The 26,954-nt window shown below is 42.1% G+C and overlaps 1 protein-coding gene across 7 annotated transcripts; it reads left to right on the plus strand.

Moving 5' to 3' along the window:
- The first annotated feature begins 130 nt into the window (after positions 1-130).
- TP53BP1 (tumor protein p53 binding protein 1) lies at positions 131-26,705 on the plus strand. 7 transcript variants are annotated; one of them, XM_015638689.3, is made up of 27 exons: positions 131-392; positions 472-523; positions 593-680; positions 947-1,017; positions 1,651-1,809; positions 2,286-2,367; positions 3,255-3,400; positions 4,187-4,316; positions 4,673-4,764; positions 5,785-5,987; positions 6,954-8,145; positions 11,831-11,950; positions 12,559-12,795; positions 13,736-13,793; positions 15,002-15,094; positions 16,156-16,651; positions 17,629-17,781; positions 19,522-19,808; positions 20,109-20,285; positions 20,537-20,958; positions 21,090-21,281; positions 21,778-21,981; positions 22,525-22,737; positions 23,394-23,488; positions 24,467-24,666; positions 25,486-25,631; positions 26,369-26,705. In XM_015638689.3, the coding sequence occupies exons 1-27, from the start codon at positions 222-224 to the stop codon at positions 26,554-26,556; spliced, it is 5,667 nt and encodes a 1,888-aa protein (XP_015494175.3). In that variant the 5' UTR covers positions 131-221; the 3' UTR covers positions 26,557-26,705. The 7 variants fall into 7 exon arrangements, 5 of the variants coding, with proteins under 5 accessions (XP_015494175.3, XP_015494173.3, XP_015494174.3 ...); XM_015638687.3 differs by having other exon boundaries at positions 472-680; XM_015638688.3 differs by having other exon boundaries at positions 472-680; positions 5,815-5,987.
- The last annotated feature ends 249 nt before the right edge of the window (positions 26,706-26,954 follow it).

A 26,954-nucleotide genomic window follows, 5' to 3' on the forward strand; every position in this document is an offset into this window, starting at 1 on the left:
GGGCCCGCCGCCGTTCCCGCTCCGGGGCGGTGTCGGTTCCCATCCTGCCGGGTCCCGGTGCCGGTTCCCCCACCCCGCGTCTCCCCGGTAACAGCGCGGGGCGGACGGCTCGAGCGCCAATCGGCTCGCGGCAAGATGGCGGCGGCGGGAAGTGCGGCTGGGGTGGGCGACGGGCGGGCGGCGTAGGGCCCGGCCGGGCTCCGCAGCCTGTGGCGTCCTGCATGGAGCGCGGCGGGAGCAGCCAGCTGGACCCCGGCTTCTCGCAGCAGGACACACCCCTCCTCATCGTGGAGGACTCGCAGCCCCAGGGCGCGGAGGCAGACGTGGAGCGGGTTTGGCTCAACGTTTTGGCTCGCCGGCTGCCGGCCCGGCGGAGCCCGAGCCCCGTGCTGGTGAGCGCCCGGCGTGGTGGCGGCGCCACCCGGCCTTGCCCGGCCCGGCTGTGACGCAGCCCCCGCCTCTGTCTTGCAGGACATCGTCTGCGGTCCTGCTGGGAGCCGGGCGCCGCGGGAGCGACTCGCAGGTAAGGGCGGGGCGCGTGGTCACGGCGGGTCCGGGTACCGCGGTCGCGCTGACGGCGCTGTCGTTGCAGAGCCCATGGACAGCCCGGCCCGCCCGAGCCCCTCTGGACCGCGGGGCTGCGTCGTGGAGGAGTCTCCACCGCCCGACGGGGAGAGCAGGTACGTGAGGTGGGTCAGGCCGCGGGAGCCGCCATCCAGGGGCTCTCGGCCGCCGCCTTTCCGGCCTGCTGAAATCTCTCTCGTGCTGAGGACAGGCCGAGAAGGCGGGCTCGGTGCTGTAGAGGCCGTGCTCGGCCCCGGCCGGGACGTGCGGTGCTGGGGGCGTGGAGTGCCTGCTCGGTGCCAAATGGCTCCTCGGAGCACGAGCCGCGGGAAGGCGGCCTGCGGGAGCCCCTGCGCGACCTTAGCGAGCGTCTCTGTTGCAGTGCCCTTGGAAAGGCCGGGGAACGAAATGAAGGCGATGTTGAGGACTGTGCCTCTTCGCTGTGCGTAGAAGGTAACTTACTCATTTCAGGTCGTTTTTTTGGGTTTTCAGTCAGATCGACCGTCTGTGCAGTTTTTCAGTCGACTTGACTCACTTGTCTCACCAAGGGCAGCTGTGCCGGTAGTAATATGTCGCAAATTGGCATCCTTTTCTGGAACTGATTTGTATGCTTTGGTGTTGGAAATTTAAAAAAAAAAAAATAAAAAAAAAGTTTGATTTATTATTGTTAGAATGTATCTTCGGGACTGAAGGTGGTTTAGAAGAGGCAGGGATGCATTGTGATCGTCAGGAAATGGAGCCTTACTGTGAACTGGCACAATGATCCTTGTCATCAGAGGATTTTCAGACACAGGCTGTGTATTATCAAGATTATTTTCTCTTCACAGAATGAAAGTATGCTGCAGTTCCTAATGGCATTACATAGGCCCTTGCTGATTAATACAGATTTCTGAGTTAATGGCCACTGTCCCTGTTCTGTTACCGTATTTTAATTAGTACAGCTAAGATCAGATCAGTTAGTTTATTCAGAGTTTCAGCAATTGCCTAAATACTTTGCACATTAGAGGGTATGTCTTTTATCAAAGTGAGAGATGGCTCTTGAATTTTTTTTTGGTGTATATGTTTGTAATGGATGTCTGGTGTTAGATGCAGGCATGTCACAGCTGCAGTTTGGAGTTCTAGAGCTGTCGCAGAGCCAGGACTTTGAGAGTGACTTTGTGCCCGGTGAGAGAGATGCTAAGTATCAGCTTCACTCTGGACCTGCTGTTCTTTCTTCCAGACTTGTGAGGAATGAGTCTAAATATGGTAGGTGAAAATGATCATAGATGTCTTCTTGCTGCTGTGTAGATTCTATCTAGTTTCTTTAAATTATAGAAGTTACGGGGTTTTTTGACAGGAAATACGGTATTAGTAGTTTTCAAAAATCGGTTCACAGCTCACTAGTAGATGCAAAGAATTTTTCCCCCTCTTTCTTTTGGGCTAATTAACTTGTTTTCTTGTACTTGTCCAGGTGCTATCTTTGATTCTTTCACTTCTCTTTCCTAATTTCTTTCCAGAGTATTTAGGCAATCTGATACTGAATTCCCTCCCTGATAAAAACCTCATTCTGTTTTTGTTTTTTTTTCTTCTTGTTATCATAGATAGTAATTTTTATTTTTTTTTTAATAGAGGGCTTGTTTTGGTATTTGTGTAAATTACAGACCTACATTTTCTTATTAGTATTTTATTCCAGGTGATGTGAGTAACAAATATTATTTTTTTTTTTATCTCTCTCTTCCTAGAACTTTGTGGGGTCAATACAGAAAGTGACTCCAGCACAGAAGCACATACTGCTTTGGAAAGCCAGGCAGAGAAGTCTCAAAGGTAAAACAGTCTGTCTTCTATGTAGGTCTTTTGTGGACATTCTAGAAACTGATTTGTGTCTTTTTTTACTAGATTTTTAGATGTGGGAGAGGGTTCAAGGCAAAAGAGAAAGATGTACTGCTGAGACCTTTTTGCAGCAGTGCTAAGGAGTGCTCTCAGCATTCCTTGGTGAGAAAAGATGTGATGTCAAACTCCTAAACACAAAGATATTGATAGGTTTGTTTTTACAAGTGTGAGTTCACTGTGTAGTAAAATATGCCAGTAATTTTGCCAAGATGATATGACTGGAATATACTAGAAGCAATACTTAATTTTAGGTCACAGAAGTGACTTAAAGAAGTCAAGAAGTTATCCTGAAATAACTTAGTCACTGTAGCGTGGGCTTTGGCTGCACAGGAGAAACGTGGAGGCTAAGTGGTGGGTATTCCAGGATGCTTTTGAGTATTTGCTATTGTAATCTTTATGGTTTTAACTGTTTTTAAGTGTGAAATTTCAGTTTGTTGAATAGTATTTGTTCTATCTGGCATAAAATTTATACGATATTTATCTCATCTGGTTATTATTGTGTTCTGCCACAAAATAACGTTAAAGAGGTGAAATGAAATTCCTAGAATCTGCATTGAATAGAAGTCAGTAGAACAATCTGCATTCCATTTAAGCATCACTTAGATCAGTAGAAAATGTAAAAAACAATTCTAAAAGTATAACTGATCAAAGATGAAAGCATTACTTTGTCAGGAGAAGTTTATCTTCCTTCTCTCCTTTTCTTTTCCTCTGTTATACATGAGTGAATACCTTCTATCTGTTACTGATAGATTTTCTTTACAATATTGTCTTACTCCATATGCTGAATTTCTCGGGTCAAAGACTGTGTTTTGCATTTCCAGAACTCTGCAGGAGGCAGAAGAACATACCAGAAAGAAAATGCCAGTCAGTGATGCCAGTAAAACTGAGGAATCCCTTGTTTCTGGTCATGATGAGTCAGATATCTTGTCAACTCAGGAAGAGATGTTTCCCGATAATCATGCAGCAGGTAACAATAGACAAGCAGAACCAAAATGTCCATCCCAGAGACAGTTATAAACATTATATGTACTTGATCTTTATAGGCATGTAGTATTTTAGAGTGCAAAGCATCATGAGAATTCTTCATGTAATTTCTGCTATAATTGAGAACACTTTGGAAATGAAAGGCCATAGCCTCATTCAGTAGAGCATGGAACAATGTCTAAATGTCACTTCCTGTTAGAATGGTTACTGGCTTGTCAAATACATTTGATTTCCTTTTTTTTCTGTGCTGTTTGAAGAGCAAAACCCAACTTGTATCCTGTTCTGGAACAAATAATGACACACCAGTGTGGATAAGTAGTGTAGGCAAACTTCTGCCCAGTGGTGTCTACTCTGATCTGATCTTGTGAATTAACCTTCTGTATCCAGAAGATTCAGTGACAACCTTCCCCTCACACTGAGTCAGTGGTCAGTGCAAGGTGTCTTTTCTTTCAAGAACCTTGCCTGTATTTGCATTCTAGTGCTGGATCAGGAGTGCGGTTATCCCATTGGGTTTTTTTTTTTAATTTCCTATGTAGGAAGACTTGTACAGTCTAAAATCTGTTCAAAATTTTCTTTTTCATCTGAACTATTTTGTGCTCACATTTCACATACTGAACTTCTGTGTGCAGTCCTTCACCAGCTCTGAAAGTCAGGTTGTCATTGCCTCTCTGAGAAGGAGCTGTGCAATAGCATGAGTTTAATTCCTCGGAATTTTCTGATCACTGTGTTTTTTGACCATATTTCTATCTTCATTTCCTTTTGCTCAAAGCCACTGCAGGGAGTGGCTGCCCAATAATCAGGGTGGAGGAGGGAAGTTCTCTGGCCTGCACCCCTGCCTGCAGTCTGCAAGTCCTGCAGCTCTCTGGACAGACATTGGTTGTACAGGAGGGTCATTCCATGTAAGCAAAAAATTCCCAAACTCTTTCAAGAACTTCATTGTAGTAGTGCATTCCCCCTACTCTCTTCGTTATTCAAGGATTTGTGCTTGATTTTAAGCAACCAAGTGTTTTAAGTGTTTAAGTGTTAAGTTTTAAGTGTTTTAATTTTCCACTCTGAGAGGAGCATGGCCTTATTTTGCAATGAAATGAGCTAATGGTGATCTTCACTGTCGCTAGTCTCTTACTGGTGAACACCTGACACTTGCCTTTCATGAGAAGAATTGTATTGTGACAAGCTGGAGCTTGATAGGAGGAGAACTTAATGCATTTTTTAGTGAGGCGTGGTTTTCATTTCCCTGTTTCCTTTTGGGCTGCAGTGTCTCTTCAGACCTAGTTATTCCTCCTCCTGTTTCCTTTGGACCCAATGCCCTTGTCCCCAGCAGTCCTACTGAGCAGGAGCAAGCAAAAGGTAACATTTTTTTCTGCATAGAGTCTGTGGTTGTGTTTCTGTGCACTGGTTTAGTCAGAGCTTGCAGCCTTTTTGAAATCTGTTAAAATTATGTTTGAAGCGTAAAGCAGGACTGAGAACAGTGAAGGGGTAGATGAAGGGAGATCTGTATTTGTGACTGTTGTTTATGATTCTCTATATTCTCTATCTGCTATTGCTATTTCCTGCAAAGCTGTCACAATAAAATGACTACTGTTGACTAGTTCCCCTCCACTTGAAAGAAGGGAAGTGCTTTGTGTGGCATACAGATTTCTGCTGGCAATTACATTCCTTCTTTAGGGATAAGCCATTCTTGCTACAGGCAGAAACCTGTTTTAAGTCTATACTGCTAGGCCAATAGGAAAGACAGATAAGAATTACATAATATGAGTTGTTTTACCTTAATATAGACAATTTCCACAGTATTTTTAAGACCTTTTATATGCTGTGTGTATCCTAAATTCTGATGCCTAAAGAGAAATTATTTGATATGATATGTTGGTTATTAAATATTTTCTCTAAGCACATGTTTACCATCAGGGATAAGATACCCATCTGTGCAAGCTTTTAGCATGATAGACAATCAGATACTCCTTTTTGAGAGATTCCTGTCACAGAATGTGAAATACTGTTAGAACAGATATTTTGTTAGCTGGGGTCTGAATTTTGTTGCATTTTAATAAAAATAGCAAAAGGAAAAGGAATATCTCAGAAAAATGCTTTTTTATAAATTTCAGACACTTTATTCCTAATTGTAGATGTTCTAGACTTGTAGCAAAATAGTCATGTGAATTTTTAACAGAACACTTTCTTCCCCCTTTGAAAGTAAAAATACAGATGTTTTTGTTGATCTTTTTCTTTTGTTACAAAAAGAATGCCCCTGGAGACAAGATTTTACAAAATTGAATACACCATTGAAGACAAATCTTTTAATAGAATGTTGGAAAGTTAGGTACAACACAAGGTTTTACTGCTATTATCTTTTCTATTCTTTCAAATCAGATGAACAGATGGATATATCTATCCCTGCAGAAGGAAGAGAACTGATGAAAAAGCAGAGAGGAGATATAGTGGTGGAGATGGCCCTCCCTTGTATCCCTCCAAGACCTCTTGTTCAGCCACAGGCTTCAACTCCAGTGTCCCAGAGTGCCCCAAACTTCTTTCCTGGATCTTTACCTATACCATCACAACCAGAGTTCTCTCATGTAAGGGTTCATTCATGTATATAGCTTTTCTGAGGTGTTTATACAGCTGATGCAGATGTGTTTGAGTCAACCTCTGTTCTTTTGTGTTGAGCTTCCCTACTAAGCTGGTTCTCATGAACCTCCCTGTTCCCACCAGTCGCAGTTATATATTAGTCATACTGTGTGGCAGCTTTTCCTGCAGAGAAGGTGCAGAACAGCTTAAGAGGGCATAGTGAGTTACAGAACATAGAAGCTGTTGTCTTAGATGTGCTGCCTTATCCTGAACTGCCTCTCAAACTGCATCATAAATTAGTTTTTTATTGGGCAAGACCTTAGCATCCTTGTTTGCGGGGAAAGGGAAGCTGTTCCATAAGAAAGCATCTTTAATTCTCCTACAAGGCTAGAATTTATTTACTGCTTTTTTTCAAGCTGTTTATTCTTGCTCTCTGTTGTTTCCTTTTTACATTTTGATTCTGGAAATGATAACTGTTTAAAAGGGTTTAACAGACAGTTTGTGGGTTTATACTTAAATATTTTGAATGTCATGAACTTGCTAGGAGCTTCACTAGTTGAAGCAGTGCTTCTCCTTAGCTGAAAGCAGCATTCGTTATATAGGAGATATCACAGGGAATCTTTCCAGCACCCTTGCTTGAGTAAAAATAGCTACTAATTTGCCATATTTGCCCTGTATTTTATGGTTTGGTAGTGAAAAATACCAAGGATTGTGTCTGACCTTGCCACAGATGTACTAAATAGTAACGTGTGGTGATAATTTTTCTCGGCAAAGACAGGTAAATCATGGCTCATATAAATGTGTGGGAAAAAAAGTTTTGGATGTTTGTTTGTTTTTGTTTTCATTGGTTGTTTCTTGGTCTGTTGTTTTGTGCTAAGCTTGCTCTGATCCATAATCCAGTGTAATTTTTAGGAATAACAAACAGTCCTACTTGGGATGCCCTAATAATCTATGTCCCTCTTTTTTCATTTTAGGATATCTTTGTTCCAACTCAGAGTCCAGAGAAGAAGCATGAAGGAGAGGAAAAAACTTCTTTAAAAACTGCTTTAACCCCTTTATGCTTACCAAGATCCACAGATGCTTTGTCAATGATGTCTGCTGATGACTCTGTGTCACAGCCTCCAGAGTCATGTGAACTGATGCTTTCTGCAAGTGCATGTAGCCAGCCCACAGCTACAGACAACAGTTCAGGCTCTCTGAACACGCGCCAAGGCAATGAGAACACACAAGTAGAGAGAATTTCTGAATGCAAGGCCTCAGACTCAAGACTCTGTTCTGTGGAGAATGATAAAATAAAACTGAATGTAGGTGATCAAGCACCCTCTGAAAATGGTGAAGAAACAAAAAAGGAGGACATAGGGACTGCATGTGAAATGCCTGTAGGACAGTTTGCTAGTGCAGGTGTTGCAGGAGATGGGCCATTAGCCCCTACAGTTCATCAGGAGATCAAGTGTATTTCTGGAAGTCAGGCTGCTGCAGATCAGTCTGGTCTGCCTGAGATTTTGTCATATGCTCAAGAGACTTCCAAACCTGAGGCAGTTCCTGAGACTCAGTGTGAAGAAGAAGAAGAAAAACTGCAAGTAAAAGAGAAGCAAATAAAGGATTATAGGTCTCCTGGTAATATAAAACTTTCTCACAAGTTTATTCTTGAAAGGGAAGGACAGTGTCATGAAGATACAGAAGTGAATGATACTTGTAAAAATAGCAAAAATGTAGTCCAGGAATTAGAAAAGAGTGGGCCAGAATGTCAGGGAAAAGAAGCTTTGAAAGGTTGTACTTTGGATGCTGGGAAGGTGAAGAACGTGGATAAACTATCTTCTGAGGCTGTAGCAGGAAATGTGGCAAAGCTCAATGAAGTTTTAGCTAAGCCTTCTGTAGGGGAGTTATTGGAGCAGCACAATTTGTTTCCAAAGTTAAAGAGTGATGTCCAGTCAGAACCGGCATTGTGTGACAAAAACCATCCCGATCGTTCAGAATTGGGACAGGTAATGATAATAAGTAATCGACCATCACTTCAAGAGAGAGGGGTTGAAACATGGGTGGTTCAGCACGAGAATCAGGTGCTAAAGAATATGGAGGATACTGTTAGGACAAGGAATCTGGAGCAAGAAGAGCAAATGCAGCCACAGGAGAAGGCAACTTCTAAATCCCCCAGTCCTTCCAGTGGTAAGTGAATTTAGGTTAGTAGTTCACAGGTGTATATTTTGAATAATGTCAAGGACAGCTGTATACAATCCTCAGTGTTTTTAGGGAGCACTGCTACTGGATGCAATTTGAGCAGTCTCTTTTAAGAGCAGCACTACACTTCTCTGTGTTATATGCAGAATATGACATTCTTGTTTTCCCCTGTGGTATAATTTTTGTTTCTGACAACAACAGGGTCCTTGAAAGGAACAGGGTTGTGGTAGTCAGTACGTTCCCTCTTGTAGGTCTCCTTAGTTTCTTTTTCCTTTTTGTCGTTCTCAGAGGAGAATTTTCTTTGTGGAGGTGTACAGAGCAACTTTGAGCTAGAAACTAATCTAGCAAATTTTTCATGAGATTTTTTTGAAGTAGAATGGCTTTTCTCTCGCGTGCAAAATGTGGCTCAGCAGGTATTGTCATCATCAATTGAAATAATTTAACACACAGTGTGTCATTATAAAAGATGTGAGATACTACACCTGTTTTGTGTAGCTTTTGCATCTTAGCTGGCTTAATTTTTAAGCACAGTTCTCTACTCCTCAAATGAGAATGAACGAAGAATGATTTTAGTGTCAGAATATGTATTTCACCTCTATGAAGTCCGTTAGGAAAAGGTAAAGACTGTAGGACCTCAAATGTTATTTAATGTTAAGTTGAATGATGATGTTTTTGCTACAATAGTATTAATTTCCTTTAATTGAAAGAAGAAAAAATAGCTTTGCTATACAGAAAATAATGCTTTGAGGGGATCTAGTCAAAATACTGGTCAGAAAGTTCACTATGATCTAAGATGAACTTTACTGCAAACAAGTCCACAACATTTGGGATGACATGTTTTTTAAGACAATTTGGCACAGTCAGGAGAATGATACTGGTCTTCCAACTTAAGAACAGTATGGGTTTTATTAAATGCAGCAATAAGTTTGGCAGTACACCGCTGAAATTATGATAAAGATAAATAGCTGCAGTTACATTACAAGGTTAAATGTCAGGTTCCACTTCAATATGGTCTTTCACAATATTCACAATCCAAAATTTCCTTTTTTAAGAGATCATAAACAAAATTGTGTTTGACTTCAGATAATATTTGGCCTCTCATTCTGTACTCAAAATGTTTTGCTCTTTTTCTTGAAGAAATCGAAATGCAACTTAAACACATCACAGTTGGCTGGGTTTACTTTTTGAAAGAGTACTATAAGCCATTGTTTAAAGAAGATGAATTCAAAAATTAATGCTTGTTTGTGTTTTATGCATTTGTATTACACTAAAGGGCTGATCAGTGTTAGGAGAGAGTTCAGGCTTTTGAGATACTCTACCTAATTACCTTCAGACTCATGAAGCATGGTGGAAGAGTATGTAGAGTGGTATTTGCTCTCCTACCATTACTCAGTCCTTAAGGTATGAAAAACTCTAGTCTTAAAGCAGCTTTGTTACCATAATAATTATTTTCATAAATATTTTAGGAGTCTAATCCCTTATCAACAAATTATGAAGCAGAAATCAGTAAGCACAAACTTTGGGTAAGGGCTTGCCAAGGGTAGTCTGTCCCTTCATCCAGGTCACTGATGAATAAGTTGAGGCTGGACCCTGTAGTGATCCCTGGGGTCACCACTAGCTGTAGGCCTCCAGCTAGATTCTGCACCACTGATCACAGCCCTCTGAGCTCTGCCATTCAGCCAGTTCTCAATTGACCTTGCTGTCCATTCATCCAGACCACACTTCCTGGGCTTACCTGTGTGGATGTTTCAGGAGACAGTGTCAAAAATCTTCCTGGAGGAGGTGTAGACACCATGCAGTGCTCTCTTCTCATCTACCCAGCTAGTCATTCCATCACTGAAGGCAATCTGATTGGTCACGTGGGATTGCCCCTTGGTCAATCTGTGCTGACTACTCCTGATAACCTTCTCTTCCATGTGCTTAATGATGACAACCAGGATGAGTCATTCCTTCATCTTTCCATGGATGGAGGTGTAACAGTGGCCTGTAGTTCATTGAGTCCTCCTTCTTGCACTTTTTGAAGACTGGAGTGACACTGTAGCTTTCTTTCTCTCCTCAGGTGCCTCTCCTGTACTCCATGACCTTTCAGAGATGAGGGAGTGTGGCTTAGCAGTAATGTCTGCAAGCTCCCATAGCCCTCATAGGATGGGTGCATCCTATCAGGGCCCATATATTTGTGGGTGTCAAATTTGTTTAAGTGATCTCTAACTTGATCCTTCTTGACCGAGGGGAAGCCTTCCTTTCTCTATACTTACTCTCTTGCCTCTAGGATCTGGGTTTCTGGGGCACTGGTCTTATAAGTAAAGACTGAAGCAAAGCAGGTATTCAGTAACTCTGCCTTCTCTGTATTCTTCATCACCATGGCACCTACTACGTTCTGCAGCTAACCCATGTTTTCCCTAGGCTTCTTTTTGCTACTGATGTTCTTGAAGAAACCACTTGCTGTCTTTGACATCCCTTGTCGTATTCAATTCCAAATGGACCTAAATCTGTTATATGTTGATGTAACATCTGTTGATGGTCATAAGAACATAAGAAAAGTTTATTACTTTTGATTAACTGTTTTCATTGATAGAACAGTTGAGACAGAATGTGAATGAAAGCATTTAAACTTTGAGGTGAGGCATTCACATTTTTTTTCAGTTCTTGTGAATGCTTCTTTGTATTCTCCCTCATGGTATCCCTTGGTGTAGTAATTAGATTAGGCCAAATGTGGCCTAGCCAAAATTTGGCTAGCCTGCCAAATGTGGGTTTATAGGTTAGAAGGGATTGTGGTAGGAGTTGCTTCTACTTTTAAATAAAACACATTTTAAATGGAGACATGCTCTAGGCCATGATGTGACAGGCATACATAAGCTGTTCATGAGGAGGAGTGGTTTGCCTTCACAATGTGTGAGTATCATTGTGCTAGAAGTTACCTACCCACTGCAAAAATACACAGAAGTTCTTGGGTTGATCTTCAGGATGTTGCAGTTGTTCAACCGTGACTTTAAAGCTTGTGATAACCAGAGAGGTGAGAGTTTTCAGAGTTTTCAAACAGATGATACATAACGGTTTGCTGATTGGCCATTTTTCTATGAGAGGATTATGCAAACTACTTCTCTATGATGTTGAAAGTTTGCAAATAAATGCATGGGATGAGGCAAAAGGCAAGAGCATTTTACTAGGTTTTTGATTTATTTAGTTTGTTACTATCTGCACATAGTAAATCCACCAAGGCATGGTTTCCTTGATAGGGATAGGCCACCTCAGCCATCATTCTGTGTCAGTTCTAGGTTATCAATTTAGGCAGCATGTAGCTCTGCCAATTCATTTCTGTCCTAACCTTCATTTCTGTTTTTGACCTCATCTCCTTTTTTTGTGGAAAATCCTGAGCATCTCTGAAGCAGAGCTGCATTCTGTAGAAGTCCTGTTCATGTCAGGATATTTAGTCTCCCCTTCTGTCTAGCACTTGGGAACAGCTGCATCAAATTGACCACTGTCCGGATTTTCACTGAGAGAGATTTTCCACATAAAATAGGAGGAGTTTCAGTTAGAGCAGCTGTTCAGGGAGGTTTCAGACCACTAGTGTTACACTTTTCCCTATTTCTACAGCACAGTGAACCTGTGCTTTTGATATTTGAACTAAAGTAGACCCTTGAAATTACTAATTCTGGTGCTCTGTGTCTTTTAGGAACCCCGTTTTGTTTTACTTTGCTGAAGGAGGGTGATGTCATTCAGTCCTTAACTAGCATAACACCACCTCTTACTGGCCATCTCAAAATGGGACCCAGGAGACACAGCACACCAATTGGTGAGTTTCACCCAAATGGCTCTGTTCTGCAATGAAAGCTTGGAAGCTTTTGATTCTTGGTGCAGGGTCTAATAGGATAACTCAAATGCTGCCTTGGCAAAAAAAAAAATTCCTGTTCTATGGAGAGGGCTTATCCTGTCCCCACAGTTTTCTTGTGTTTTCTGTCTCCAGCAAAGGTGTTTGCTCCCTGTGCACATGGTGGTATGGAGCATGTCTTCCTTGCACTCACTGTAGTCCTGTGTACAACTCCATTAAAGAATGTAAAAGAGCCTTCTAAGTAGCAAAAGAGCTTAGACTACAAGAGGATTGCCTCCAGTATTCATCTTTTATTAGGACTTTCTCTGCTAGATTCACAGAACAACAGGTGTTAGATGGAAAGAAGTCTGTTCTGCTTGGGTGGTAGTAAATTATTCTGTCACAATCTAAGAATAATACATGTGCTACAAAATTTTCATGCTTCAGATCTCTAGGAAGGAATTTCCACTACTGCAGCATTACTAACGATGCATGCAGTGAAATGTCTTGAAACCAAAACTAAGACCTCAACCCCAACAATGTGAATGACAGTAGCTGCTTCTTGTTTCTTGTTTTTATTTTTCTGTTTTCAGTGGATGATACTTGCCCAGACAGCACTATAGCAACCAGTGATGTTACAGCAGAGGGCACAATGGGGACCAACAATGTCACTGTGGAAAGCGTGGTGGTATCAGCAGATGTGTCAGAAGTGTGTGAGAAAGGAGAGTCTGGTGTGGTTCCTGAGTCAGATGCAAAACTTTCTCTGCGAATGAACCCTGTTACCCCTGTGAATGATGGCAGCGAGGAGTCCTTGCCATTCAGCTTGGAAAGTAAGAAGATGAAACCAGAAGTGTATGGGTCCTACTGGATCTCAGCCCTAACTCAGAACCTCTCTGTGGCATTCCCCAAGACAGAAAAATTACAGGGGACTCAGAGACTCATTTTTCTTTTTGGGCAGTGTCACTTAAGTTTGTTTCTCTGTTTCTGCAATGCTTTAAGCAAGGATGAAGTGAGAGGAGAGGCCTCTGTCATGAGGAAAGGTATTTCCAGCACACTACAAATGGTTTGGTTTGAAAGGGACCTTAGAGATCATCTAGTCCTGACACCCTCTGCCGTGGGCAGGGACACCTTCCACTAGGCCAGGTTGCTCCAAGCCCCATCCAGCCTGGCCTTGGATACTTCCAGAGTTGGGGCAGGTTCTCTAGGCAGCATGTAAAAGTACATCACCACCCTCACAGGGAAGAATTTCTTCCTAATATCCTAATATCTAATCTAAATCTCTGGTCCTTTAATTTATAACTATTTCCCCATGTCCTATTACTATCTACCCATAGGAAAAAGTCTCTCTCCTTTTTTCTTTTTTTTTTTTTTTTTTTTTTTTTTAATAAGCCCCCTTTTTAAGTACTGAGAGGCCTCAATGAGGTGTCTCTGAAGCCTTCTCTTCTTCAGGCTGAACAAGCCCAGCTTTCTCAGCCTGTCTGTAGGAGGGACTCTCCAGTCTTCTCGTCATCTTGGTTGCTTCCTCTGGACTTGTCCATAATCTGGACAAAAAAGGTTTGACAGGATTTTAGTCAGAACAGTGGCATTCAGTCTAATAGTCTAAAACTTGTAGAAACTTAGGTCTGTTCTGAGAATTTGGATGGGGAAGTCTCAGGCACCCTTTGTCCAGTGTTGCTTAGCTTCTCTTCACTGAGTGTGTGGAACTGGGAAAGGTCAGGAGAGTTTTTTTGGATGATGCCAAAATCATCCTTCCCTTCCTTCTTGTTTCAGAGCCTGCAGCCAGTGACAGGAAAGATGGATCCTCTGCTGCTGCTGAGGCTGCTGCCAGGTAACTGGGCTTCTTGCTGGGCAGAGTTGATACAAAGGTCTGGGTAGATCCTTTTTTCACACATTATCACCTGCAGGGAAAAAAAAATAAATTAGAAGACAACACAGGAGCAAGGAACATTTTAAAAGTATATATGACATTAACTCTTCAGCTCTTGCAGCAGGTTTCAATTACATAGGTGAAGTGGGAACCCCACTTGTTTGTTCATTATGGGCTCTGTGGTTCCTAATAATGTCAGCATTTTGCCTCACTCTGATTGTAGTCGAAGCCAGAAATTCATGTCCTGTGCAGTCCAGAATGCAAGTCTGCTTTGTCCCTCTTCTAAATTTCAAATATATGGGGTTCTGCTTTCTTTAATTGTGCAATTCTCTGCAAAGAATCTCTGAGAAGTTCTGAAAGAGAATTGTTTTTTTGGTATAAAGCTGATAGAAACATAATCAGTTTATGGATATACAGAAATCACAGGTTAACAAATTGACCAAAACATTGAGTTATTCCCTTGGTCTTTTGATTTGTACATATCTATCTTACATCATGTTTAATGTCTAGTGTTGCTTGATTTAGCTTGCAGGAAGTAATGTTTGTAGGTACTAACAGGAATCTCAGTAGGAAGACAGTGACTTATAGTCACCTGAGTGAAGCATAGTGGTTTGAAGTGGTGAGAAAACTTAGGAATAAATCAGTATCTTCTTGTTACAGGACTGCTTGCTAGATGGTAATCATGCCTTAATGCTTAGGGTGAGTGATAGTCATTTCTCAGTGGTTGAGGATGGGTTACCTTTGTAGGTACATGAACTCTCAGGGTCTACTTTATGACTGTCATTCCCAGTATTTTTGCAGTGTCATGAAATTCCTGAGAAGTAAGCCATAAGCGGTCTAACTGTGTCTCCTGGTGGGTACCAGAGGCAGTAGATGCTGAAACTCCTGATGGTGCTGCAGTTTTCCACACAACGTTTTCTGGAATTGTTCCATTGCTCTTGGCTATTAGGGTGTCTGCAGAAAGACAGAAATGCTTGTGCAATTGCAGTTTCTTTCTTGATCTTTGAGACAGATCATCTTACTCATTGTGTGGCTGTGTAGGTTAATCAACTCAATGTTCTTTGTTCTTACAAGGAGCTAGAGAATTCTTGTTTTGCTGTATGAGGGTTTTCTCACTTCCTGATGCATTTTTGTTTGTTTGTTTGTTTGTTTTAAATCTGCACTGCTAGCTCCCAGAAAGCATCATCTGTGTTTAGTCATGTCTGTGAAGTTCATCGAGAGGATGAGACCAGAGGTCATGGTCTTTCCACTTCTTCATTTAGGTAACTCCTCACAGTCTTTGCCTGCCAGTCCTAGTTGGATTTATATCCCTATGTGTGTTTTCTACATCAAAGAAATTGCACTAAGCCATTTTCTTTGGGTGACTTAGAAGGTTGGGGACAATGGGGTAAGTATACTAAATCTGTATGTTTGTGTCTCACATGGTTATCAGGCTTACCTTTTGACTGAGCAGCCATGTGGTTCCAGAAGACTGATAATACTTTAGTGAAGTCTTGTGTTTGAGAAAATTGAGATAATTTTTAAGGCTGTTTAAGATGTTCTGACCAGTTTTGTTTGTTTGTTGCTGCTGCTGCTATTGTCCCTCTTCCAAAGGACTGTACAGCTGCTTATGTTACAGTGATCAGGGTGCTGCCTGGAGAACTAGAAGTAAAAATCTGCTTCTTCAGTGTTTTCCACTCCATCTTTTGATAGGGACAGCGAGGGCTTGGTCTATGTAGAAAGAGTAACCTAAGTTTCAACAGTTGCATTAAAGGCCATAATGAACTGGGAGTTCCAGCGCTGGGTGAGGCACAGCTAGAAGGGAAAACAGTCCCTCCTCAAAGTCCTCAAGCACTCGAAGGAAGCCAAATACGTTCTTGTAGTTGGGCTCAGTATGGTGTCCCATGTAGTACCTGGCAGAGGAAGTGCTTTTGGCAGAGCAGACACATTCTAATGAAAACATTAGACAGCATTTGTGTTCATGCTGCTACATGTGATTATCAATTTCAAGCCAGTCAAGCCTGAAGTAACTTTCAAGATGACATGCTTCTGGAAAGTTGCATAGTTGGTGCCTAATGTGTGGAGTGTAGCAAGAAATTTTGCATTTCAAAAAGCACTTAGTTCTGTACAGTGTCATCCATATGTTTTACTACCCTGTGTATCGCTTGAGAAGTGTTGAAAGGTTTTTTTATTATTTGAACTCTGAGTTCAGTGCAATTGTAAGAAGCAATTGACTGACTGCCAAGGTGGGGGTTCTTTAATACTGCTTTCACTTGAGTGGCAGCATATAGGTTGTCTTGTTTTCTTAATCAATAGTTTTGATCTGCGTGTAACTGGTTTGCAGGGGGGATCTGTACATTTTTCCTGGCACACAGGAAGATGCTGAATTACGTACAAATCCCAGTGATTCCCAGCAACAGAAGGCAGATGGCAGTGGTGGACAGATCCTAATTCCTCAGAGGATGCAGCAGGACTGCCACCAGCGATCTTCTTGTGCAGAGGATGGAGAGTCTCTGGAGATTGATGTTGTAAGCACTCAAGCAGAAGATGGGAGAAGAATGCAGAGAAAACAAAGTAAGGCTATTAAAATTGATCAAAGTCAAGAGAGGTGGAAAAACATCAAGAATAAAGGGATCCAGACTACAGAAGGTTGTCTTTTTACCCCAACAACTGTTACAACGTCAACACAAACATCAGAAGAAATCTGTAGACAGGTGGAAATGGGAACCAGTATGTCTGGGCAAAGACCTGGGCAACAAGATGTGAACATTCAAACCGATGAGAGTGGGGAAAAGCTTGTCAACACCTCTGGAGATGACACAGACTCTTTGCACTGTCAGGTGGGATGAGGGCTGCCTGTATTTAACTGTTTTAGGACAGTAAAGTCTCCTTCAGCCAGTAAATTCATTAACAGCTGGTTCTGTTGAGAAAAGGCCAAGGACCACTTTAAAATGTTAATATCACAAGCTGTCCTTAATCAACTGCTAAAGTAGTAGTATCTGGTAGTTCACTGGGCAGCATAAATTTGGGAAGTAAATGTCCCCATGTATATTTTCTGGAAAAATGTGACAAGTTTTGGTTGGTTGGTTGATTGTTTTTGTTTGGGGTTGGGTTTTTTTTGGGTGCAGATATACTTAACACTGTAAAAACTTTCTCACTTTCTTCTGGCTGGAGATAGAAGTTGCACGAAATTTTGAGTGAAGGGTTTGATGCTTTCTGTTTTGCATCAACCAACTTCTGATAGCTTTTTCTCTCATTTCATCTGCTGTCAATGGGTAAATATATGAAGGGGGAACTCCTCCAGAGAAACATTCTAACAAGATGAATAACTTCAGATTAGTACTTTGTAAAGTACTGCAGACTCAAAAACCCTCACTGCTTGGCTGTTACAGTTTGTATGTACTTTTTAGCAACAGAAAGACTAGAAAAATTATTTTTTACTAAATCTGATTTAAGACTAATGCGTCCTGTGGGAAATAGGAGATTAACAGGGCCATAAAAATACAGCAAGAGGGATGTGATATGTCTGAGAGTCCACTCAATCAAAGAGTATCAGAAACCATGCTAAACAAGCTTGCTGTTTCCTCCATGGGCTGCTGTGATTTCCCTTCCTCTACTTGTCAGCAAAATGTGTTCAGTTCTCCTTCATTTAAGTCACTTGTGTTGTTGCATTAATTTGTAACAAGATGCTTAAAGGTTCCCTACTCCCGTACTATAACATGGTAAGAAGAAACTGTACTGCAGAGTTAGGCCTACTCAGAAATAGTTTGCTTTTATGTTGTGATCTGTTTTGTTTTTGCTGTACCCTCTACTGCAGGGAGAGGAGGAGTTTAACCTTCTTCACCCACCCAAAGGCCGAGTTCAGCATCGCCACATGCGAACCATTCGAGAAGTGCGCACTGTTGTTACCCGTGTTATAACAGATGTTTACTACATCAATGGTGCAGAGGTGGAACGAAAGGTAGTTGAGGTAAGTTCCTGTTTGTGGTTAAATGGAATGAGATATTGGCTGAAAAATAAAAGTAGTTAAAGTGAGAGTGTGTTTTGGCTGCAGAAAGCAAGTTGAATGAACAAATCCGTGTGCTGTGATGACAAGGCTTTCTTCATGAGCAAACTTGCAGGCCATTTAGTGAATGGCAAAGGCTATGGTTTTGATGCTTGTATATTTCATGCCATGTGTTCTGAAGACACATTCAAGACCCAAAGAGCTCAACAAAAGACTTAACTATGTGCATCCAATTATTTTAAAAGTCTTGGAGTTTTGGCATAATAGAAATATTTCAGAATGAGCAGAAATTCTATTAGTAAGCAGAAGTCACTTCTGCCTAAAAAGTTGAACTATGTAAGATAGTTTAGCCTGTTTCGCAGTTCAATGTCATTTTTAACAGTCTTTTGAGTTCTGTGTACCAGATCCTGTAAGAGGTCTACAAAAATCAACTTAAAACTGAGGAACACAGCAGCCTTTTATTAGTACACCTGTGTTGTAGTATGTACATTCATTAATTGGAAAGTCTGTAGGAAATCACAAAGTTAGCTGAGAAATGCTGATTTGATGGGCACAATAATCACATCAGCCTGCTAGCAATAACATGTTACTCCTGTTCTATAAAGGTAAATAACCCGAGTGTTGTGCTGTGTAGTCACAGTGAGTAATGACATAATAGGATAAACTAGTTCAATGCTTTTACAACTGATACTACACATGAAATTCCTTATTGTAACATAAAAATGGAGAAGTCCTGAAATAGGCTTACATAGTTTGTGTAATCACAATCATGTAACCATTTCCGCTTTATCCGTCACTTGATATCACTGTTTTGTAGATACATGTTTTTTATATCCATAAAGCTTTAGATGACAAGCTGTCTGAAATTGATCTTGGATTATGAGCAATGAAAGGCTCCTAGTGTCTCATGTATTTGTTGCAGTCTTACACTCTAGAAGGGTGGGAATTATTCACCAAGCCAGACCAATTGGATACCAAGCCAAGCTTTGCCCTGTTGCTAAGGAAATTTCCCTGTTCAACCATCCAGGAAGCCACGCTGGCAGTCACAAGTGTACCACCTGAGCTGGGACTGAGTCCCCTTCACAGTGGAGCTGATGGGTGCCCTGCTTGAGTCCCTACACACCCCACAGTTTCACAGGCAGATCAGGTCTCCTTCCTCACCAGCTGGACCCCAGGCTTCCCATGGCAGAGTCTTAGACATCTTGATCCTTAAAATAATTTAATCTGGTTGCAATAACTAAATAACAAAATAATAGTTTGAGCTGGTGTCTCCAAGGAGAGACCTTGAACAAAGGGCACCTGGGCTTTTATACCCTTAGAATCTAAGCTGGAGAAGTGTGGGAAAGTCTGAGGATCTTTTGTTCCTGCTGTGCCTCCAAGTGTCCAGGTCCCATAGCCTTTTGCCTGGGGCTCTTGCCCCACAGGAGTCAACATGCTGCTCCCACTTGCAGCCCTGCACTACCTATACTGAATATATTCCTCAACACTGGTGACTGAGTTCTTAATGTGACTTCTTGATACAGAGCAGCTGCGGGCCTGTAGTGAGAGATGCACTATCTACCATGGATTAGCCCAGACTGAAGTCTGTATGGCTGTCATCAGCTTCATGAATGTGGTCTCAGCTTGTCTGCTTTTTGGACTGGTGATTGTAAAGCATCTGGCACTTGCATCATCTTAGACAAACCTCTTTTTGTTTCTTTTAAGGAAACTGAGGAGCCTGTAGTGGAGTGCCAGGAATGTGAGACTGACATGTCCTCTAGAACTGCAGGAGGCTCATCGCTGACCTCAGGGGACCTTGGTGATGTCAGCTCCTTCTCATCTAAGGCCTCAAGTCTCCACCGTACATCCAGTGGAGGAAGCAGTGGTCACTCTGCCACACACAGCAGCAGCAGCTCAGGGCGAGGAACTGGAGCTGTCAAAGGGAAAGTGTGTGGGACAGAAAGCAGAGAATTTGCTTTACCCATTGGCAGAGGCATCTTAGGAAAATTGAGGTAAGTGCAAAGTCTTGGGAAAAGAGGAAGAGATCTGGCTTGTAAGTGTGAAGCAGGGTAGACCTAAATCAAAGGTTTTCTGAGAAAGATCTGGCTTGATGAACAGAAAATAAGGAAGGTTGTATTTGCTTTTGCATCTATTCTTCCTAAAGGAGTAGCTTGTTTCCTTGTGAGGCATTGCTTTGCAGTTTAGCAGCAAAGAGGCAGACTTCTGGGTATGTTGTGAGAGCATCAAGAAAATGGGAGTATCCTAGTGAGCTGGCTTCTCTTCTCAAAATGGTTAACTCATAAATTCTCTAGCCCTAGGAAAGGAGCTGGGCAGCCTGCATCACCACTCAGAGTTAGCCAGACAGGAGCACTGCTTTGTGAGGAAGAGGAGGACTGTATGCCTGGCACTCATCAGGGTGGCAGAGCACCTGTGACACTTCGTGGACGAGGAAGAAGAGGACGCCCACCATCTCGAGCGACAGGAACAAGGTACCCTGGAAAAAGGAAACTGTAACTTTAATTTATTGCAAGAAAGAGAGTGGGAAACTTCAGTCTTAATGTCCTAGAGGAAAGGAGTACTGAATATTTCAGAAGTTAGTTTTTAGTGATATCATGTAGCAGCTGCAAGCACCTCACCCAAGTATTTTATACTTAGTAATTGTTTTTTCAGATCCCACTTCTGGGAATGCTTTTTGTCTTTTTTTTTTTTCTCCCCTATCTGGGACTGCTTTTTTCTACAGAGATTTAGCTGGACTGCCAGGTCTGGAGGATCTTTCAACTACCGCATCACCTGAGGAGAAATCATTTGCTCGTTCAGTTCGACTGCCAGATGGAGGAGAAAAATCTGACACTTCTCGCTTCTGTGCCTTACGTCGAAGTGACTCTCCAGAAATCCCATTACAAGGGGCGACTGCTCCTTCAGACTGTGCAGACTCATCCACTGGGAGCAGCTTTGTGGGCCTCAGGGTTGTAGCAAAGTGGTCCTCAAATGGGTACTTTTATTCTGGGATGATTACCCGAGATGTTGGAGCTGGAAAGTACAAGCTACTCTTTGATGATGGATATGAATGTGATGTGCTAGGAAAAGATATTTTGGTCTGTGATCCTATCCCACTGGAGACAGAGGTAACTGCACTCTCTGAAGACGAGTACTTCAGTGCAGGTAAGAGCAGTGCTTGAGTTTCATCCTTGGTTTTCTGAGTTGCCGTATGTAGTGGGAAATGGGCACTTGTTCCAGGAAGATGAGAAGCCTGAGTATGGCTGGCTAACAGCTATTACTTGCTGTCTTGTCAGGTGTGGTGAAGGGACACCGGAAGGAGTCTGGGGAGCTATACTATTGCATTGAAAAGGAAGGCCAGAGGAAGTGGTACAAACGAATGGCTGTTATCCTGTCTCTGGAACAAGGAAATAAGCTCCGGGAGCAGTTCGGGCTAGGTCCTTATGAACCTGTCACCCCCCTGACCAAAGCAGCTGACATCAGCCTTGGTAAGGAAAGGCGCTGTTGAGCTGAAAAGTGCTGTCTGCTGTTCTGTGTTTTGTGCCTTTGAGGTAACTCAAGTACCTAATCTGAATTGCCAGTGTTTAAATGTTTCTGGATATTCAGTAATGTTTTTGATACTTTATAATGAGATCTTTGAGATCTTTTTATTGTTCAGCATCAGAGACTTAGTGGTGTTGACTGGCTTGTGGAAAGTGGTCAAGTGCTTCAAGGACAGTGATGCTTGCTGTACTTCCATACACTTGGTGGATGGCGGCTTTGATACAAAGTCCCAGCAGTACTGGGAGGAAAATGGACAAGCAGGGTACAGGGCATGAGAAGAAAGATACATTTTTTTTTTTTTTCTTGCTTTCCTCTGTCAGAGGTGGTGGCTTGTATCTTCTAGGTACTATGGAGTTCAGCCACTACTGTACAGTTAGGTAGGGTGAAAGCTTGTGGAATTTGGTGACAACTCATGATTAATCCCTGCATACTATATTGCAGATAATCTGGTGGAGGGGAAGAGGAAGCGACGTAGTAACCTTGGTTCTCCCAGCACTTCCAGCAGCAGCACAACTCCTACTCGTAAAGGGCAGGAGAGTCCACGTGTCCCAGCAGCCTCCCTGTCTGGGAAAAGGAAACTTATCGCTTCCGAAGATGAGCGATCCCCAGCTAAACGTGGCCGCAAGTCAGCAGTAATAAAGCCTGGTGAGAACTTGAGTTCATCTAGTTTTTTCCTCCCTGCTTTTTCTGTAATTGATCTTTCCACTTTCCATAACTTAAAGGTAGATGAGATTGCTGGGTTTTTCTTTTTTTTTTGGTTCTGCGTGATTTGAGACTGATTCTCAGTCTCAAATTCAGCATTCAGCATTCAGAAGCCAGAGATATTTTTAGTATAGTCTGAGTATTTACTTGCCATCTTTCCAGTTGTGCTTTTTAGAAATGTTTTGACTTTAATATTGTGATTTGTCTCTCTCCTTTTTTAACTCTTTAGTCAGTCCTGGAAGCTGTTAAAAGGACCCCTCAGCAGTTAGTGTTGTTCCAGGATGTTGATAAGACTTTCAAACTTGTCCCATTAATGTTTTAATTTGAAGATTCTTTGCAACCAAAAGAATAAAAGACCCCTACCTAGCCTAGTGTCATCCTAGCCCAATCCTGCCTCTGTGTCTACTGCAATAAAATAGTGAGTTGAACAGATTCCCCAGGTACAACATACATTTGAAGACTTACGGCGCTTCTCTCTCTCTGCAGGGGCTCTGAGGGGTGGAGAGTTTGTAAGCACCTGTGAAGGTGTAGATTCTGCAGATCCCCCAGTACTGGAGGGCAACCATGGACCCTTACCCCACAATAAGACCCTCTTTTTGGGCTATGCCTTTCTTCTCACCATGGCAACACCAAGTGACAAATTGGCCAATCACCAGAAGCCATCAGATGGTCCCACTGGGAGCAGTGAGGAGGAAGAAGGTGAGGCACATCTTACCCATTGCATTTTCAAGTGAAATGCTGTGTCTTTAGGAAAAATGCTGGATACTGTCTGATCAGACATTTGTGTGACTACTTGTTTACCCTTTTGCTCTTTAATCCTTTGCAGAAAGGACCTAGGACTCAGTCTGACTTAGCCAACTTGCGGCCTAAGATGTGACAAACCTCAGTGATGATCATAGGCCTGTTCAGCAAGCTAAGAAAGGTGTGAAAATTAGTGAGATCAGCATTGTCAGAATAGTATAATGTAAGAAGGAAGGTTTTGAGAGATAAGGGATAGTGCTGGTGAGCATAGAACTTGAAAGCATGTATGGATTACTCCAGTTAGCCTATGCTGGTGTCATGTTTCATGCAGTCAAAGAGGTGACAAGGTGCTCACCAGGCTTATGGTGTGCTGCCCTCTCTGGTGTTTCCGCCCCTTTTTTTTTTTTTTTTTCTTTTTCTTTTTTTTTTTTTTTTTTTTTTTTTTTTTTTTTTTTTTTTTTTTTTTTTTTTTTTTTTACTCTTTCAGTGATTTTCTCTAGATATTCTTGGGAGAATATCTTGGCTGGGATCCCTTATTGGAATGAGGGCTTTGTAGACTGTGGTGTAAGAACATAAGCAGATAGATTACAGTCGAAAATTGAACTTTCTGTTAGATTTTTTAGAGATGACTCCATATGATAAACATTACATAGCAAAACAGCTGCGAGCAGGAGCTGGCTATATCCTGGAAGACTTCAATGAAACCCAGGTAAGGGGTTCACCTACTAATCTAGAAAAACAGTCACAGAATAGTTGAGATTAGAAGGAATTTCTATAGCTTATCTTGTCCAACTGCTCTGCTGAAAGTGGGTTCAGATAGAGCAGATTGCTTAGCTCCTTGTTCAGTTTTGTTTCGAGTTTCATCAAGGATGGAAACACCATAGCCTCTCTGTGCAGCTTGATCCAGTTAGGAAAAAAAAAAAGGGAATTTCTTGTATTTCAGTTTGTAACTGTTGCTTCTTGTCCTTTGAGTGGATAACACTGAGAAAAGCCTGGCTGCATCTTTTGTACACCCTCGTTTCAGCCATGAATATGCATTAAAAAGACTACCCAAGCTTTTCTCTTTTTGATCTTAACAAAGTCAGCTCTCTCAGCCTCTTCTGGTATGTCAGGTGCTGACATAGTGGTCCTTGGCTCCAGCATGTGTGGTGTTTTTGGTATACTGCAGAACCTGGGAGTGGATGAAGCACTCCAGATGTGGTCTCGGCACAGGTGTGTGCCTTGGAACACTTAGAGCTCTTCACTTACCAGATCTACTTGGACAATACTGTAATTTAGTGTGGCTTTTACTTACATTTTCTTTCTTTTTTTTAAATAAAAATGGTAAATTGCTTTAGGAACATCTTGCTTGAGGAAGCAATCTTGTCTAGTGATTTATTGAGTCTCAGGTAAATCATCTCTTCTGTCTGAACTGGAAGAGAGCAGTTATACAATGACTGAGATAGCAGTGATACAAAAACTACTAGGCACAGTTTTTTCCTGTGAACTGCAAAGCTTGGAATGGGATATTATGAAACAGATTCTGAAATCAGTACTACCTTTATCTAATTCACCTTTCACATAATATGGCAGTGAAAATCAGGGTTTCAGTTGTTTTCTTCTTTAAACTGTTTAGCAGCAGGATAATTTCGGGGGTTTTTTTGCAAGCATTGTTTCCCTTTTACACGCCTTGTTTTCTCCCCTGAAGTGTAACGCGGCATACCAGTGTCTTCTGATTGCGGACCAGCATTGTCGAACTCGGAAATACTTGCTGTGCCTTGCCAGAGGGATCCCTTGTGTGTCTCATATCTGGGTCCATGATAGCTGTCATGCTAACCAGCTTCAGAATTATCGCAATTACCTTTTGCCAGCTGGATATAGCCTCCAGGAGCAAAAATTGCTAGAATGGTGAGTGCCAAATAATCATGATCTGAGTCTACAGACTCTTGGAGAGACCTGTTACACATGGGAGGCCCTTGAATAGCTACTAATACTGAAGGTGACCCGAGTACTGCTCCCTATACTTTCCCTTCCATATAGGAACAGCACTTCCACCTCTTTCCTTGGATTTACAATGACCTCTAATGCCAAGGTATATTTGAGTGCCATATACACAAAAACCAGAATCTCCTTGGAAGTAAGGAAGGCATCGGTCTTCTCATGAGGAAGACAGAATTCAGACAAGGCTTCCTTCACCCTTGGCTAAATTCTCTTAATTGCTCAGAAATGGATAAAGGAGAGCAATACTATGTTATTTTCCTTTTCCCTCTTTTCCCTTGGTACATTTTGAAGCTAGTTTCTGCATTTTCTATGGACTTCTAATCCAGAAAGTCTGTTTTGAGATGACAGAGGAAGTCAGACTCCTTAGGCAAGCTGAGGGGCAGACACAAATTTGTAGATAGTTGTAGGCTTTTGGGCAGGAGACTGTCTTCTGCTGAGCTCTGTCAAAGTGGAAGCAATTTGGATGTGCACAAAAAGGGTGGTTCAGGATTAGTGAAGAGTTCAGCTTAACTTTGGATATAGGCTGCTGTGCATACACCCCAACAACACTATCTAGCTACATTTTACACTCTATGAACAAAGGATAGTTACTCCAAGTACTTCAGGGAGGGTGGTAAGAGAGTGGGTCATTGTATGCAAGATATTCAAAAAACAATACATGGGAGCAAATCAGGTGACTAGACTACTAGATATTCTTACCAGTCTGCATTTCTCTTAACTCTACAGGCACCCACGAGAAAACCCATTCCATAACCTGAAGGTTCTCCTGGTGTCAGACCAGCAAGAGAACTTCCTGGATCTGTGGTCTGAAATTCTCATGACAGGGGGAGCAGCATCTGTTAAACAGCATTACTCAAGTGCTCACAACAAAGGTACTCATTGGCCCGTTTCTCAGGGAATCCTATGCCACTGTGGTCCTTTTAGTATGGTCTAAAACCATGTGGGATCATTTACAAGGTTTCTCTAAGCAGAAAGGAAGGCAAGGACAGACACTTGGTACTTGAATTTAATCTGTATATAGATTGCATCTAGGAGACCTATCGTGCAAAGGAGATGCTGCAGCAATTCGGAACATAAGACATCACTTTCCAGCCTATGTTGAAAGGGGGAAATAGACAAGAGTTGCTCCTGCACCTTCTATTGGTCTCTCAAATTGTGTTTCCGTTGTCCTTCTGAACTTGGCTGTCTCTTCCTCTCCATAAGCAATGTAGGCCCTAGCTCTTAGAGACTGAGGTCAGGACTCAGGGTCATGCCTATACTGTTGGCTACTGGTTTTCTCCTAATTTTCTGGACTAAAAGGCATATTTTCTTGTGAGCTGCAGGGTTGCTGTAGGTGTGTCTTAACTTTTACAATGAGAATTCATTGTCTAGGAATGAGAAGACCTAAGAGTGATTCATAGTGGTGAAACACACTGATCTGCCAGGCTGGATGGGGCTTGGAGCAACCTGGTCCAGTGGAAGGTGTCCCTATTCATTTTAGGGGGTGGAATGAGATGAGCTTTAAGGTCCCTCTCAAACCAAATAATTTAGCATTCCATGCTTCTGTGATGTTCTGCTGCAGAGCAGAATCCTCTTCACCTGACAGATGCCTGTTTTTCCTCCTGTACAGATCTTGCTTTGGGTGTTTATGATGTGGTGGTGACTGATTTTTCCTGCCCAGCTGGCATCTTGAAGTGTGCAGAAGCTTTACGGCTGCCTGTTGTCTCGCAAGAGTGGGTGATCCAGAGCCTTATTGCTGGGGAAAGAGTAGGCTACAAGCAGCATCCAAAATATAAACATGATTATGTCTCTCACTGAATGAAACTCTGTCCTACTGTCCAACTGTCATGCAGACTGTTTTAAACAGGTTTTAAATGTTTGTGAATTGGGCAGTATGCATGGATTATTGTATATAGTTTTATCTGCTGGACTTTTATGATTAAATAAATGTTTGATCTCTTGTGGTATCTGCTGCTACTCCTCATTATCTAAACTTATTCCAGGGCAATGCCTTTAGGAAAGGAGTGCGGAGAAAAAATAAATGCTTTCATTTCTCTGAGCTGAATAGCACTAATATTTGGCTGTGAGTAAAGCGTGAGCTCAACACAAAGTCAGTTAGAGAGGAAGGGATGTTTTCCATTGGCAGTTCAGGGCAGTGGCATTTCTGTTTGTTGGAAGAATACCATGTTGTGTATTCCTCCAGTTTGCTGTTATTT

This window comes from Parus major, chromosome 10 (genome assembly GCF_001522545.3).
Source record: "Parus major isolate Abel chromosome 10, Parus_major1.1, whole genome shotgun sequence".
NCBI classification, from domain to species: domain Eukaryota; kingdom Metazoa; phylum Chordata; class Aves; order Passeriformes; family Paridae; genus Parus; species Parus major.

What these genes read in the sequence shown, in the direction of transcription:
- TP53BP1 (XM_015638687.3), top strand. Translation starts at nt 222, where the DNA reads ATGGAGCGCGGCGGGAGCAGCCAGCTGGACCCCGGCTTCTCGCAGCAG. An exon ending in TCCCGATAATCATGCAGCAG is followed by an intron (nt 3,401 to 4,186) that starts GTAACAATAGAC and finishes TTTTGCTCAAAG; the next exon opens with CCACTGCAGGGAGTGGCTGC. An exon ending in GCTGCTGAGGCTGCTGCCAG is followed by an intron (nt 13,794 to 15,001) that starts GTAACTGGGCTT and finishes CTGCACTGCTAG; the next exon opens with CTCCCAGAAAGCATCATCTG.